The sequence below is a fragment of the Gambusia affinis genome, linkage group LG01, assembly GCF_019740435.1.
Source record: "Gambusia affinis linkage group LG01, SWU_Gaff_1.0, whole genome shotgun sequence".
Classification (NCBI taxonomy): Eukaryota; Metazoa; Chordata; class Actinopteri; order Cyprinodontiformes; family Poeciliidae; genus Gambusia; species Gambusia affinis.
In genome coordinates, this window is record NC_057868.1 from 22,889,371 (window position 1) to 22,905,125 (window position 15,755).

Below are 15,755 nucleotides of genomic sequence, written 5' to 3' on the forward strand. Positions count from 1 at the left end.
CCATTTTTGTGGTCACAATTTTTCACAATATTAACAGTTGGAACCATCACCAATAAAGACAATACACAATATTAGGTTTACAAGAACAAGAACAATTTTTTTTTTTAGGAGAACCAAGAGTTGTCATGTTTTGTCTGACCCCGCTCTGTGATTCTTTATGGCATACCACTACATGGCTAAATCGCTTCCATTTTGTTTCAACAGCCGACTGAGGAATATTTTGTAGTGAGAAAATTTCATGACTGGACCAATTTCACAGGTGACATCCTATCAAACCATCAAGCCAGATTTCACTGAGCTCCTGAGAGTGTAACCCATTCTTTCAGTGATTTGTAGAAGCAGTCTGCAAGCCTAAGTGCTTGATTTTATTCACCAGTTGTTACGGAAGGTAAAAGAATACCTGAATTAAATGATTTGAATGAGTGATGGAAAACCTTCGGTAAAAGTATTACTGTTTCCCTATTTTCCACTATCTGACTTGGTCCCAATGGCAAAGAAGGACATAAAAAAAAATGTATTTTTCTGTTTTCATAAGTAGAATAAAGCTTTCATAAATCTCAAAACTGTGTTTTTGAGAAACAATTTAAAGTAGAGCATCTACTTCAGCTTTAGTCTAAGGATTTCAGATTGCAAGCTAAAAATTGTCAAAAGAAGCTCAGATTCCTTAAAACATATGCCTTTAGTTCAGCACCAATTAAAAATCTAAAGGGGAATCCACATTGGGATCGGTGCAGTTCCTCTCATTAATTGATGTGGGTGAATTGGCTGGAATACTGGACTTCAGTCACAGATATCTGAATGGAAGAGGTTCAAAACCTCTCCAGTGCCTTGCAGCGATGCCTTGCAGCATCGGTCACTAACCAGACGCTGAATAGAAAATTATATAGCAGCAATCTTTGCAGCCATTAATAATCATATCTCTTTGAAGAGCTTCAAGTTGCTCGTAACAGGTGACTTTTTTTTCCATTGTTTTCTACCAGATAACAAAGATGCAGTCATATAAATGATTTAAAAGTGCAGAGGGCCCCTTACATAGGTTTTTAAAATCCATGTCATCAGCCAAAACAGGGCACATAGGCTTAAAGCATTCTTTTATATTAATAACTATAATAATAGCGTCATCTTACCATATGAAGTTTCATCCTCTTGGCGGCAAGGTGGCATTTTTGGGGACAGGCTTCAGTTTAACGTCATGTTTTAATATCGTGAGCCTATTACCGTCTCAATATTAAATGTGTCTGTTATCATGCCAGCTACATTTAATTAAACTGTCCAGCGCCTGAGCAGACTGAGGTGGTTTTAAACCCCACAGGGATAATAGCATTTCTTTCATGGATGGTGTGAAAAACTCAAATATTAGAACTATTTTTTACAATAACTAAAAACATGTACATTACAGGACCAAACAACGTGGCTGGATAGAAAGCATCAACCTCCTGCATTATAAATACACCTGTCCTTTGTGTCCTAATGACAAGGCTCGTTAATCCATGTATGTGGTAATTAAGAGTTCAATAATCACCTTCTGTCTCCATTAGTACCTGGACCCTCTGGTCTGTTGGTAAAAAGCTCCAGAATGCTGAAGCCTCTCCCCAGAGACAGATAGGAGCCGTCTGGTTTGGTTGATAGCGACACTAGCTCCACAACGACCAGAGTGCTGGGCAACAGCAAGGACGTATGCAGGTACAAAACCTGAGAAATAAACACATGGACCACCAAAAGAGATTAGATTAGTGTTTAGTCGTTCAGAATGCTTTGAGATTAATTTCCCATATCTTAAAGACAAAAGTCATACATTTGCAATAAAATATTAAAGTTTTTCCAAATTAAAGGCAATGAATATACAATACTGAAGCTAAAATATTCACCGACTGAGAGATTAGTAAGTAAAAACACACTTTTTTCTGAGATTGTAAATTCATTTTGGGACAAAAAGTGACAAGTCCTCCAAGGCTTTCCAAGACTTCAAGGTACATATACATGGTTTCCATCTCATAATTTGAGAGGTTTCTGTTTGGAGTTTATTTTTCACCTTGCACAGTTCATGTTTTCTTTCATTTGTACAAAGGCCCAAATGTGCCAACATACAAAAGAGCTTGTCTCTTAGGTGCTTTTACTATTTTGTCATTCCTGTTCACAACACTTTAAAAAGAAAAAAAACACTCTTGGACTGAGAATAACCAACATTAAAGCATTTCAAGCATATTTATGACCTAGTTTTCCAGCCACAATATTCTAATTACCGCAGAGGTTCTCTTCTTTTTAAAACTCACACATTCGGCATTGGAGCCAGCTCACAAACACCTTTAGCTGTCCATCATAATACATCTTTAGCCATGTGTTTGTGATAGTTACAGAGTATGATAGGATAGAAAAGGTTTGGTCTGCAAGGCCACATATGTTGTGTTAAAATATTAATGTCCTTATCTACATTATTTCTGTCATCACAGAAGGGTGGACTGTGTTAGCCAAGGGCACTGATGCACAATCCCACGATTTTATATGTGAGCAGGGTACATTGGCTCCTTGCAATAAAGAAAACAAATTATGATCTGGCAAATAAGAATAAAGGAAAAAGAATACAGACACATATGAACTTCTTGTTTTCTTTAAGCCTGAGTGGGATTGAGCACACTGATGAAAGAAGCATGATGAAGACGACATGCAAAATAATAATAATGACCAATAAGCAGCATGTTGAAAATCACATCAGGGAAATGACCTATAAACAAGGACAGATGGTGCACTGTCCCAGGGTACTTTGCTTGGCTGGAAGCATCAACTGTTGCTGTCATTCGAGCAGTTCAGGGACATTCAAAATAAAAACATAACACCAGTGTAGCATTTGGAAGGTAATTCTTAATATCCCAAGGACACTGCAGATTCACATTAGAATACACTGAAAGCTGTTGTGACAAAACTGCAAGGAATTTAATTAGAAACGTGCACAAAACAAACAAAAAAAGAGCAATCTTTTCTGATCGGTTTATCTCCATATAGTCGTCTACTTAATAAAGAATATCCTTATTTTAGAAAGATGAATCAGCTAATTTTATTACAGCTGTTGCACTCTTTTGAGCTTGGATGTTTGGGACAAATCAATACGATTGTTGACATCATCCTAAAGGAACAGAAATCAACAAATTTTCCTTTCAGGATGTGGATGAGTTGCGTTGACCTGCTATTTCTGTACAAGCTCAGAGATGGTAAAACCTTTTGGGAGCCTTTTTGTTGTCTGTGCAAGGTAGATGCAATTGTATACAGGCTCTGATGTGCTCAAATTGGAAATAATAGCGTTCCTGTGCCAGAGCCACCCTGTTTTACACAGCACAAAGGTCTGAATAGCATAATGAGACCTATAAATTCTCTCTGATCCTGGTTGTGGGGAACAACTTGTGTTATTTTTCTAAATCACCAACAATACCATGAAGACATTGTCAGAAAATAAGATAATCTGAGCTACACTGAAATAAAGAAATACTCCAAGCCCTCTGTAACTTCACATGCAAAAAGGTTCACATGTAAAATAACAGACTGCAGACAGGGCTTTTTTATTTATATTTTTTTCCTTTTACAGACAAGACTAGTATTTTTCCAAATACAAGAACTTCAAAGAAAGAGTATAACATACAGGGTGGATTTCTGTGATATAGATTTTTTTGTCTGCATTTTTTATTTTTATTTTACATCAACATCTCCTGCAGAGAAGATTGTTTATTTATACCCAATATGACAAAAAAGTTGTGAAGATAATACAATTAAACTCATCAATGTACAACAATTTGACTATATTTTCAAAAGATAAATAGCCCTCATCTTGCTCTCACCAAGATCATTTATCAGTTCTAACCCAACATTGACAACAAAATCTAAGCCTGTTCTGTTCTATAAAAAATAATGTAGCAGGAGGCCCACCATGTCTTTTTCCAGAAGCATGTTGCATATAATTCATAATATTGTTTAGTTTTTGTTTGACATGGTTCTCATTAATACAACAACATAACAGAAGAATGCAGTTCTGGCGGAGTCCCTATTAACTCCTACTGTTCACAAATCAACTGCTTGAGATCATTTGTTTGTCAGACATTTGGTCCTTCTTATCACTATAGCTTATAGAGGAACTCCAAACTGATTCAGCGACAAGCTGTTGATGTGCATAATGATATGTTTGGTTTTCATCACATTTGTTCATAATTTGGCCAAGCTTCTACACTTTGGTTTCATCTGGTCTAAAGGGCATTTTCACACAAGTCTTCTGACTTGCTTAGATCAAACTTTGCAAAGTTTGATCCAAGTTTGAGAGAAAAAAGGATTTTAATGTAATATCATCAAACAGATGCTACAGATCATTTTTCTGTTTTTCGGCAGGTATATTTGTATTTGTTGTTTGCCCATAACTGTACTTCAGTTCCCAGGTGGTCAAGTCAGACAGCACCACCATTTTGGAGTCTGGTTCTGCCAGAGGTGTTTTTTTTTAATTACAAGATAGTTTTCCTTCTCTGTGCCAACCCCTCCATCCTCAGGGCTAGATATGGAATAAAGTTGAAATATTTATCACCATGCTTTGTGTTCGTTATAGAACTGCTCAATTTATGTTTCTTAATCCTACTAATATGATCAGTAATCAAATCTGCTGATTTGATTACTGATAAATCAACAACTCGGTTATATCCAGTCAGAATATAACTGGAACATTATTATATTCTACCAAACCTTTTTTGAACTGGACTAATTTGACCTGTGTTTAACTGAAGTTTAATTTTGTTGTTCTGAATTGATATACTGAAGCCAGATTAATTCAGTCTTCATATACCTATGCTGATGCGAGAAGTTAAACATGCAGATAAATAAAGGGTCAAACATGAAGCTTTAGGGATTTCTGTAATTTCTCTGGGCACAGCATGCTCTAAACTAGAAAGATGAGACCACTCTCCTACAAAATCTGACCTTGAATGGGTTCCACCAGTAAATATACTTTCTCAGTATAAAATTATGGACTCCAGTTTGTTTGGATACAGCAGAAAGGGTAACAACAATCTTATGCCCAAGAACCTTCTCTTTTATTCTTGGCACTCCTTAGAAAAGTACCACTTTGTTATGGTACTGTCATCGACTCCATCTTACATTCGGTTCAGTCAGTGTTCAATGCTGCTTTAGCGGAAAGATTTGGGATTTGCATCTTATATGACTGAGTTACATAAGTCACTAAATGAAGCATCAAGCCTTCTCATCAAACCATTTCATCATAAAAAAGGGTGGGAAGTGTTCACCCAAGTGTCAGCTTTCCACCAATGCAGGCTGCAGCTGATAAACAGCTCCAATCAGTGCAGAGACATTTGACTTGGTAATGAAAGTAGATTGTCGGAGGACAAAAGCCAAATGTTTGAAGTTTTTAGAGGGTATTTAGAATACTTTGAAAAAGCCTCAGAAACAACTCCTTTGTCTTCTCATTGTTGAAAGTTAAAAAGACAATCTCTGGCAAAATTTAGGGAACAATGAAACATTGCGGTAATTAATGGTAATTTCCACAAATCTGGTTTAAATAATACGGAAAAATCATGCATACAATTGAAGAGATATGCAATAACATCAATGTTTGCAGAGGAGCGATAAACTAAAATGAAAGGGACTTTTAAAGATTTCTCCTCTTCTCTCTAAAGAATAAGCTCCATCATTCTTATATGAGATATAGTGGGACAGCGATGTCTGTCCCACTATATCTCTCACTAACAGGCCCGGATTGGCAAATAGGGAGGAAAGGGACATTTCCCAGTGGGCTGGCCTGATGCTTGGGCCACAAGGGCAGTTTTCCCTCTTTTTTTGTGTGCATTTCTTTTGAGCTGGTGTGCAGTCATCACACTGAGTTCATCATGTACGCTTCTCCCGCTGTCCCTGCATGTGTGTCCTCCTCCACTGGCAGCTTTTGGATTTTTTGGAGGACAGGCACCTTGACATAACACACCCATATACTCGGCCAGTTGTGTTTAGAAGATGGAAAGTTGAAAGAGCAAGGGTGGTGTGGGAAAGGCTAGAATTAAAAACAGGAAAACCCTGGAAACAGATGCAGCCAAATTTGCAGAAAGTTTTCACAAAAAGAAGCTCAGGGTCAGTAAAGTAAAATGAGAATGATGAAACGGTTAAGGCAAAGGTTAATGATTTGAGTGGCATATAACATAACGCTGCATATTTTAAATATCTGTATAATACAACGCCACATAACTGGTCAACTTTGTCTTATAGCCCTTCAGTCCAAAGAAAGCTAGAACACCAGGAAACAGCCATGAGCCCAAAAGTCCAGACTGGACAGAAAGGATTACTCATTCAGTGAATATGATCAGAATTAACATAATCAAGACTAAAGTGTTGAACTGCTTTTTATGAAAAGTTTCCTGAGATGCTAAATGATTCAGCTCATTACAGCTGACCTGAACAGATCAGACTACTTTGTAAAAAATGGAAGATTTGTGCTGAGAATGATGGCCATTCTTAAAATTTGATTTAGTGTCAGAGGCAGGAGCTGAAAGAGAAACTCATGACCAGTTCACTGCTCAGCCACATATTAATGTTTTAGGGTTGACCATATTTCTTTAAAACTACTCTTATGCAGAGTGGAAAAAAACACAATAGGGTTACTATTGCCCACTTTTGATGTTTTATGTTTTACTGTCTGTTTGATTATTACTTTTAGAGGTATTTTTTTTTAAAAGCCCATCTAGGGAAAAGTGCTGCGAATTAGCTTTTGCTATTGCACTGTGACATAAACATGGGACTGCTGTTTGCTTCAGTTTGTCTATGTCGCTGTATGTCTGTCCCTACCAAATAAACTAATTAAATTAAATTGGGAACATATGCTATAAAGTAAATAAACTTGCAGAGAGCAGTGGATTTTTTTTTATTAATTAATGATGGGGATTAGATATCTGTTAACACTAATTTATTGAGATTTTACATTTTAGAAAAGGAAATTCTTATACAACAAACAATGTTGTGACATAAATGTTTTCTTTCAGTGGAAAAAGAGCTGAGTGTTATACAAAGTGCAACACAATTTTTTATCTGATTAATCGTCAAAATAATCGGTAGAATAATTCCTTACTAAAATAATCATTAGTTGCAGACCCAATGAAAGAAACAGAAAGGGGGAAAAAAGGCTGCATGCTTATTAAAAATAGCATATTTTAGCAATAACCATAAACATCAGTTGGTATTTTTTAAATGTTCACCAGTTCTTAAGAACCATTGTGAAACATCTAAAGAGACAATGTTCTAAACCATTCCTCTGTAGCTCTGGCTGTCTCTTAAAGGCTGCAATCTTGTTGGAATGAGAATCTCCAACCCTATCACAAGCATTTGCACAGCCTCCACCTGTTTCCATCAACTTTGACCAATTTCTCTGTTCCTGACCTGGAAACAGTGTTAGTTTCTCTTGACACATTTTGGACTGTTCTGGTTGGACATGCAGGCCAAAGGTAATATTTTTGTCTTATTTAAGATGCAAATTTTGGCACCTTCTTGAGAGTTACCTCTTGCCTTCTTTCTGGATAAATGCTCTCCTTGCTAAGCCTGTCAGTTATGATGGACGACCATGTCTTGTTAGATTTGAAATGGTGATGTGTTCTTCCCATGTTCATATGATGGATTGAACTGTAGAAAGTATCTTCCGTCCCATATTTCTTGTGTATCCTGCTGTGTTTCTGGGCCGTCATGATGACCTCTGAGGGCCTCACAGAACAGATGGGGTTTTATGACGATTAAATTGCACACAATTTGCCTCCATGCACCTATTAAGACCATTCCAAAAATGCTCTTAATTTTGGTTGCATTTTAAGTCATTTAGAAATCAGACTGAAAAAGGTTGACAAAGCATGCATGCAGCACTACAGTTGAAAACCACATATCATTGACCTTCCTCTTAACAACTATATGTTACTTCTGTTGATTGATCACATGAATTTCCAATCAAATACAATGAAGTTTATAGTTGTAATGTCCAGAATTGTGAAAGGGCATAATCGACACTTTTGCAAAGCACTGTGAAGGAAACCTCTCTCTTAATGCAATGTTCATACATTTTGCATTGATCTGAATTAAAAAGACTTTTCATGTTTCACGCACAATTAAGCAACTGGTCCATATTTTTTCATGAATATGCAATACTTGGTATTAAGGGGTAAAATTTGGCTATAAATATGTAATTAATTGGGTTTTTGTCCCACATAATAGGTGATTTTTAAGGGAATAGGAGAACAGGTTGTTCTGTTTTGCACTCAATTGCACCTCTAGGTTTGTACTAAACACAGAAGTCAGTTTGTTTCTGCAAAGTTCAATATTTATGACGTTTCCCCACCAATACAAACAAGTTTTTAATAGATGTGCACAATAAGACAATGCTGTGAGCTCTTGTGACTTGAATGCCACTGAATTTCTGGGAGAAGTCATTTAGAGAAATAGCTTGCATCTGCAGCAACACCAGGCGCCACATATGTCTGGCCTAATGAGAGGCTATGCTTTGCAGCAACAAAGCGGCACTTGATTTTCGCAGGGGTAAATATCTAAGAGCTGTAACTTAAGTCAAAATGGAAGAGGAGCAATATGGTGATATTAAAATAACTTCAACTTTGAGGCATGTAGTATGAAGTCACTGTCAACAACCAACCTGTCGGCAGCTTTTGAAGCATCATGCTAAGAAGATTCATTTATGGGTGACAGAGAACTTATCTATGACTAGTGAGGGGTGAATGGAAGTGTGAGAAAGCAATACTGTGGAAAATTAAAGCACAACAAAACACCTAAAGTAAAATTCTTTCAATTACTTTGGGTATGTACTTTCGACAGCGAAGAAAAAAAAATTACAGTTCTGAGTCATTAAACTGGATGCCAGTCTGCCTTTTCTTAAATGAAATAATCAATTTTCTCAAGGTAGAATGCTGTTTTAGAATTTCATATCAGACTAAGATGGTTTTAAGGAAATGGAATAACAACCTGCACTGACCAAGAGCTTGCTTTTCGTATGAAGTCCTAGCCCATAACAGCTTGATTTGCTTCACTATTTATCTTTTGGTGCTAAATGAGTCGATTAGGAACCTTTCACACAGCTATAAAAGCATAATTTACCCCTCAACCCGGAAATACATGTTCCACAATCAAAGTGTTAGAATCACTTACTTAAAAATCATCACTAGTCTCTGGGTTGGAAAAGGACTCATATTCATCATACCATCGCACACAATGAGCAGGATGATAAAAAAAAAAAAGTTTGCATAAATTTCAAAAGATAACTTCTAGAGCAATGCAGCAGAGAAGACAAACCACGTCTTCATAAGAACCATTAGATTTTAACAAGAAGGAAAGAAACAGAGAACATGTGTTTGTAAAAGCCTATTTGCATATTGTTAGGCATGATGGGGACTGGAGTAGCATTGGACATTTTGTGCTTTTGGGGCTATAAACTCTCCTGCTTAAAAAGTTGGGTTAATGTTATTGCTTTTCACAGTTTTACTTGGGGTGCCATGAATTTGACTAACAATGTGCATTGTCTTGGAGACTTGGACATAGATAAGAAGTTACATGTATGATATGCATGCTTGGATTAGCTAGTGATGCAATATCCAGATTCCAGAGCTCAAGGCTGACATTGCTGCACATTTTGTTCACAAATGTGAAAAAAAAGCTTCTACTTGTGGACATAGGTTTTTGCTAGACAACTGTTGCGTTCACTGCATCTCAAAAGCCTATACTATGGGACTTTGCTGTCAAGTGTTCAAGTCATCCAGCTAAAATCAAAGATCCAGAAATAAAGCAAATGCTTTTGGCAGTTTCTTGGCTGCAATGCTTTGATATCAAAGTCTATATATGAAGATCTCTGATACAAGTCTGGCAGCAAGATGAGGATGAGAAAAGAGATAGAAGAGGTGAAAGAGAAAGGAGGAGAGATTCAGCGAGTCATTTTACAGGCACAGAACCAGTGGGTATCAGTATCACAAATCCTTTTGGTGTGAAATTTTGTGACAGTCACAAGCACAGTAGAGATGAGAGATGGCAGAGTGGATGATAGAGAGGCTAAGAAAATGACAAGAATTGAGGCTTCAGGCTCCCTTGTGGCCAATATGTCACTGGATTGCAGCAAGAGAGATAAAACTGGTATACATATAGTATATGTGACAGGTGGATAAAAATTATTTAATAAAAAAGAATACCAACAAGACAAGATTTTTCAAACCAACTGTTTTTGTGAACATTATATGCACTAGGTAGTTACACAGCACTTGGAAAATTACTGATATGCAGGAAATACAAATACATGAGAGGTCCAGATGCTGGTCATTTTGCTTCTTTGCCTTTTCCTACATTTAAAGTTTTAGTTTCTTCAGACTTGCTCATGCCCTGAGGGACTCCTTGTCTACACCACAAGTCTTTTTCTGCACTCCACTGAGAGTTTCATATGAAATTGATAATATTCTCCTGGTTTAACATATGGAAATATCACGCCATTTATATCCCAGCAGGAGGTCGACTGTAGCTATTTTTGTGACCATTGTCAAAACAGTTCATTTAAACAAATGGGAACCAAAACCGCAAAGTGATATAAAAATTCTTATAGAATTAGTATTTCTAAGCCAAATTAATCAAGATATCCAAAATATTTAGTAGCATATTGCACTTCAAGAGTCCTGCATTCATGATCAATGGGTGAGATATTAAAATTTATGGAGATACACACAGGCGCAAAATAGTACGTAAAGAGGAGAAGAAGCAATGGAAATGACTGGGTATGATGCAAGAGTCAAAAAAATTACTGAGGCCAAAAACTCACAACAACTGCATGTAAAGAAATGTCTAGTGCATGACGAAAACAATGGAGGCTTTTCTAACAATACTAAAGAATTTTTTTTTTAAACGTACACAAGATGGGACACTATACACTATTTACAGTTGTCATTGCCATTTCAATATGCCAATCGCAAAGGTCTGCTTTCAATAGTACCTAGCTCAAGCCTTCACTGATCTGTAGTTATCCTGCTGTAAAATATTTGCTCATGCTAAACACTTAGCACAACAGGGTTGAATGAAATTGACAAAAATTACTAAAACATTCAGTCTGACATAGGAGAAATGAGAAGAAAACTACTCATAAGTTCTAAATGAAATTAGGACAGACATTAAAAGGTAAATGTTTTAAAGGAGGTCAAACTTTACCACAGATATTATACAAAAATAAAATAAAATAAAAAATTAAAAAACCACAAAGCTTGAGTGATGTTGCCAAAATTTCTTATTTTCTCTTAAATCAACTTTGTTACACTAACAGTCTGACTAGTTGTTAACATCAAAACTGGCTTCAGTTCCAGAAAATGACAATATACAGAATATAAGAAATCTGATTCAAACAAAACTTTACACCATCTACAATTTTGCCAACAAGAAATTGAAGTGCTTGCTGGGAAAATTTTTACTTTGCAACAGAGGTTTTGGTCTCCTGACATTTGCTAAACTCCGAGTGAAACGTTTCAGTCTTTGGGTGCTGGCTGAACGGCGGAGGGGCAACAAAATGCTGCAGGATGGCAACAAGGAAAGAAAACGGTGTTTCTGTGCCAGACTTCAGACACAAAGAGGGAAAGATGGAATTGACACGTCAAAGCCAGGAACAACAAAGTACAAGACAGGCAGAATGTTTTTCTTTCCCCTCAGTCTCAACACACACCCACACACAAACAGGCAGCGCAGACCCCAGGGAGAGCTGATAGCAGAAATATTGGGACGAGATGCTGTGTGTGGATCTCTTGCATGTGTGTTTTAGAATCCGAGTGTTTGCGTGTTAATGTGATAGGGAGAGGGGACAGGAAGAGAAGAAGAAGACAGGCATGGAGAAAGAACAGTCAAATACAAGGCAAGTATGAATACCCAACGCACACTAAAATTGAACACACACACACACAGCTAAAACCTCCTTGAGGTTCTCATCTCTCTCTGACACCTCAGCAGTAGCTGTTGTGGGCCCTTCAGGTCCTTTGATTGTGCATACACACACATAAACACACACACACCCACAGTGTATAGCTGTGTATTAGGGGATGTGCCACTCCACTGTGTAAAGCTGTTAAGCAGCAGCTGCTCCACGATGTGTTTGGTCCCCGCAGAACTGAAATATTGATCAGTTCTCAAGCAAGGCGTGCAGTCTCCAACCCCAGCGTCCCCATGTATAATTGAAGTGTATATCTTTCAGTGTGGAATGCCAGTTGGGAGAAGGAATTAAGCACAGAGGTAGGCTGGAGACGGGTCCTATGGAAGCTCCTTTGTCCATCAATCATACGACCTTTTGCACCGGCGGTTTTCATGCTCGGAGAAGCGCCGTGAATTGGAAGAGAAAGGGAACAGAACAGACTCGGATTCAATCTAGGTTGATGATTTACAGCCAGACATTTATCTGAGCACTTAGCAGCTCTGAATAAAGAACGACAGATGCCTCTAGAGCATTGTGGGCAAGTGAGCTTTGACACAGGACAAAAATATCTGTAAACCTCATGAAAAGATCAAAACTAAAAAGACATCTATTAAAAAGAAAAATCTGTTCACCTAGTTATTTTTACATCTTGACTGGATGTTGAGCTCAGAAAAATGATTTGAACATTTTAATTGCTTCTATCTACTTTCACCTGCTGGAAATTCCAGTGTATAGTTGGTGGTGCACAAAGTCGGTGTTATGATCATCTTAAATAGCAACTATTAAACATTCTTATCTTTAAGGCAATTTTGAAGACACAAAGTGGTCTTAGCCAGTACCACAAGGTGTGCCTAATGACGTGGAGAATAAGTGTGTGAGAAGTTATTTTTGTTAATCTGCAATGCAATACAAAATACACTTGTGTCACAGGGCACAAATAAAATTTGGTGACACTTTCTCATACTTCCAATAAATAAACTGGTTCCAATTTATGGCTTATGGTACACAAGAGACTATTAAAAAGCTCTGGGGTTTAAATATACTACACTAACTCACAGAACAGGTGTAATGCTCTCAGTAATACTGAGCAATAATACAAATGTGCTTGATCATTTAAACAAAAAACTGACAAATAGAAACGCATGACTTTTTAGAATCCACTCTAAATGAATAGGCTGATATATTTCATCAAATCTCCACTGTTGTAGTGATTACAGAACAACGCTGAGCTGACTAACCAATGGGGTGTAAAATGTAAGCAAAATTTAAGTCAAAGGTTGTGACTGCAACATTAAAACAAATGCACACACAGCTTCGCCCTCATTTATCAATGCAAACCAATGGATTATGTGCCGTCATCCTCTGACTGCAAAAAACGAAGCACATGGTAAATTTAAACTGATCAACGTGTGGAGCCCATTCATCAGAGAAGTAGCCAAGAGGCCCAAGGTAATTCTGCGGGAGCTGCACAGATTCAGAGCTGAGGTGGAAGTAACTGTTTAAAGAGCAGCTATGAGGCATGTCCTCCACAAATCTGTCCTTGGAGTGTTCAGAAATACAGCCACTGAGGTCGTGTTTGCAATTTCTCACAACATGAAGAAGAGGGTGCTCTGGTAAGGTGAGACCAAACCTAAATTATTTAGCCGTTGTACAAAACTGTAGTTATGCATCACACCATTCCCGTACTGACATGTTGTGGTGGCCACATCCTGCTGATGGTTTTCTTCAGCAAGGAGAGGGAAGTTGGTCAGGGTTGGTGGGATGTTGGATGGTGCAAAACAGTAAAGCTGAAAGAAAAAGCTGCAAAAACAAAAAAATTGTCACAGGAATATGGGTTCCTTTTCCAGGAAGCTCATGAGCCAAAACATACAGGCAGCGCTAAAATGGAATGGAAAGCATGTTCATGTGTCAAAATGATGTGAAGTTCAGCACACAAAGCTGTGCAGATACACCCAAAAAGACTTTGATACAAAGCCCCGACTCAAAGGGGCTGAATACAAGCAGATGCCACACTTTTCAGATTTGATTTGATTTTATTAAGACATGTATAATTTTCCCTCCACTTCATAATTTTGTTCTATGTTTTGTCGGGGCATCATATTATAATTCCTATAAAGTACATTGGTATTCAGGGTGACAAAAGTGAAAAAGTTCAATAGGCATGACAACTTCTGCCATGCACTATAAGCTTTAACTCCTTGAAGAAAATGTCATGGTTTTTATTATAAAATTATTTTAAAAAGCATACATCTAACATTAAAAACAAATAATGAATGTATCCTAATAAAATATTCGGTTTGTTTCTTCTTCAAAACCCTTACTGCAAATGTTTGTTTCTTGCCTGCAGGTCTGTAGATATTAAAAGTAGACTACTAAACATAACAAAAATCATAAATCCAAAAGATTATCACAGAGCAGAATCCAACTGCAGAGATAGAATTCCCCATAGCTACAGGACAACCAGATGTAGCCGAGAATTAAAAGTTTTAACGCATGAAACAAAATTGAAGCCAAGGAAGGTTATACATTATCTAATGACTATTCTTTCCAAGTGGAATGAAACAGGGGTCCTGCATAAGAACTTGGTAATCACCTGTTCCCTAAACGCAGCAGCAAAGGGCATAGTTCCTTCCTACGTAACAGCTGAATGTTCACGCTTGACAAGCTGTGAAACACATGAGCGAAAAAAAATATGGTTGACTGCAAAACAGTGTATCGCACACAAAAAAAGAAATGCAGCTGAGTTCAAAGAGATTTTCTTTTTTCCTTCAGCTGAACATGTCTTTGCTTTTAGAGAGGGTGGTGGAAAAAAAAATGGAAAGAATGAAAGCTCCTTTGACTGGAGCTTTGTTACAGCAACAGCAGCTTCATTTTGACAACATATTGCGTGCTTCCAGTGAGTGGAAACTCATGCTTTACAGCACGACTGTGACTGAAGCCCCACTTTAAACTAACTCATTTTTATAATAAAAAAAATAGAACCCAAATCCTTACGAAACAAAATTGCAGGACTGATGCAAATACTTTCCCCATCAGTACGATTCTGTCTTCTGCTTCTCACTTCTTTGAAGTCGTGTAATAAGGCTAGCTGATGGCTGACGGTTATGTTGATGCATAACCGAGTGAAGCTAAGTGTTTTTAATCACTCTCTGTATCTAAGACATGGCATTCCATCTTGCTGAAGGTTTTTTGTTATTTTTAAAAAGGCATAACCCTGGGCTTTTCTTTCAATATTCTAACAGAAAACTTTAATATAAACTTTTAGATGTGCTAGTCCTACATTGAAGCATTTGGAGACCTAGATAAACAGAGGTTTCTGTTGGTCATGAACGGAGTTTGGCCTTTTCCTCCCAAGCCCAGCTGTCGGTCTGATAATGTTGCACATGTGAGAAGAAAGCACTGGTTCCCTGTAAAGGCTAGGGAGCTCAAATGGAGTGATCACAGGAAGAGACAATGCAAAAAAGATGCACATTTCTCCCTTTCCTCCTCTTGTTTCTCTTCTCTGCACACGGATAGCACAACATTGCCCTCTGCTGACAAATCTGCAGAGCTGAACAAATCTGAAGTGCAATATTTTAACTGCCATGCAAAAGATCTGAGTCAAGATATAATAAAATCTGCAGCAAATTTGATCAAATCTGCAAATACCCCTAAAAAAAAAACGAGCATTCAGAAGATTTTGCAACATTTAAATTACTTTGCTTTATTACAATATCAAAAATCCTAAAACAGTACAGACAATGAAGCTTAAAAATTAACCTCACGGTTTGTTTTTTAAACAAAGGTTTGATCTTTTACAGTCATTGGTTATGAT

General features: G+C 37.3%; 1 protein-coding gene across 2 annotated transcripts in view; it reads right to left on the reverse strand.

Moving 5' to 3' along the window:
- Positions 1 to 15,755, reverse strand: part of nphp4 (nephronophthisis 4) — a 168,038-nt gene that overhangs the window by 146,768 nt on the left and 5,515 nt on the right. For both annotated transcript variants that reach the window (XM_044117171.1, XM_044117160.1), the window contains exon 3: positions 1,523 to 1,692. In XM_044117171.1, coding sequence (XP_043973106.1) covers positions 1,523 to 1,692 — 170 coding nt within the window. The remainder of the gene's footprint in view (positions 1 to 1,522; positions 1,693 to 15,755) is intronic.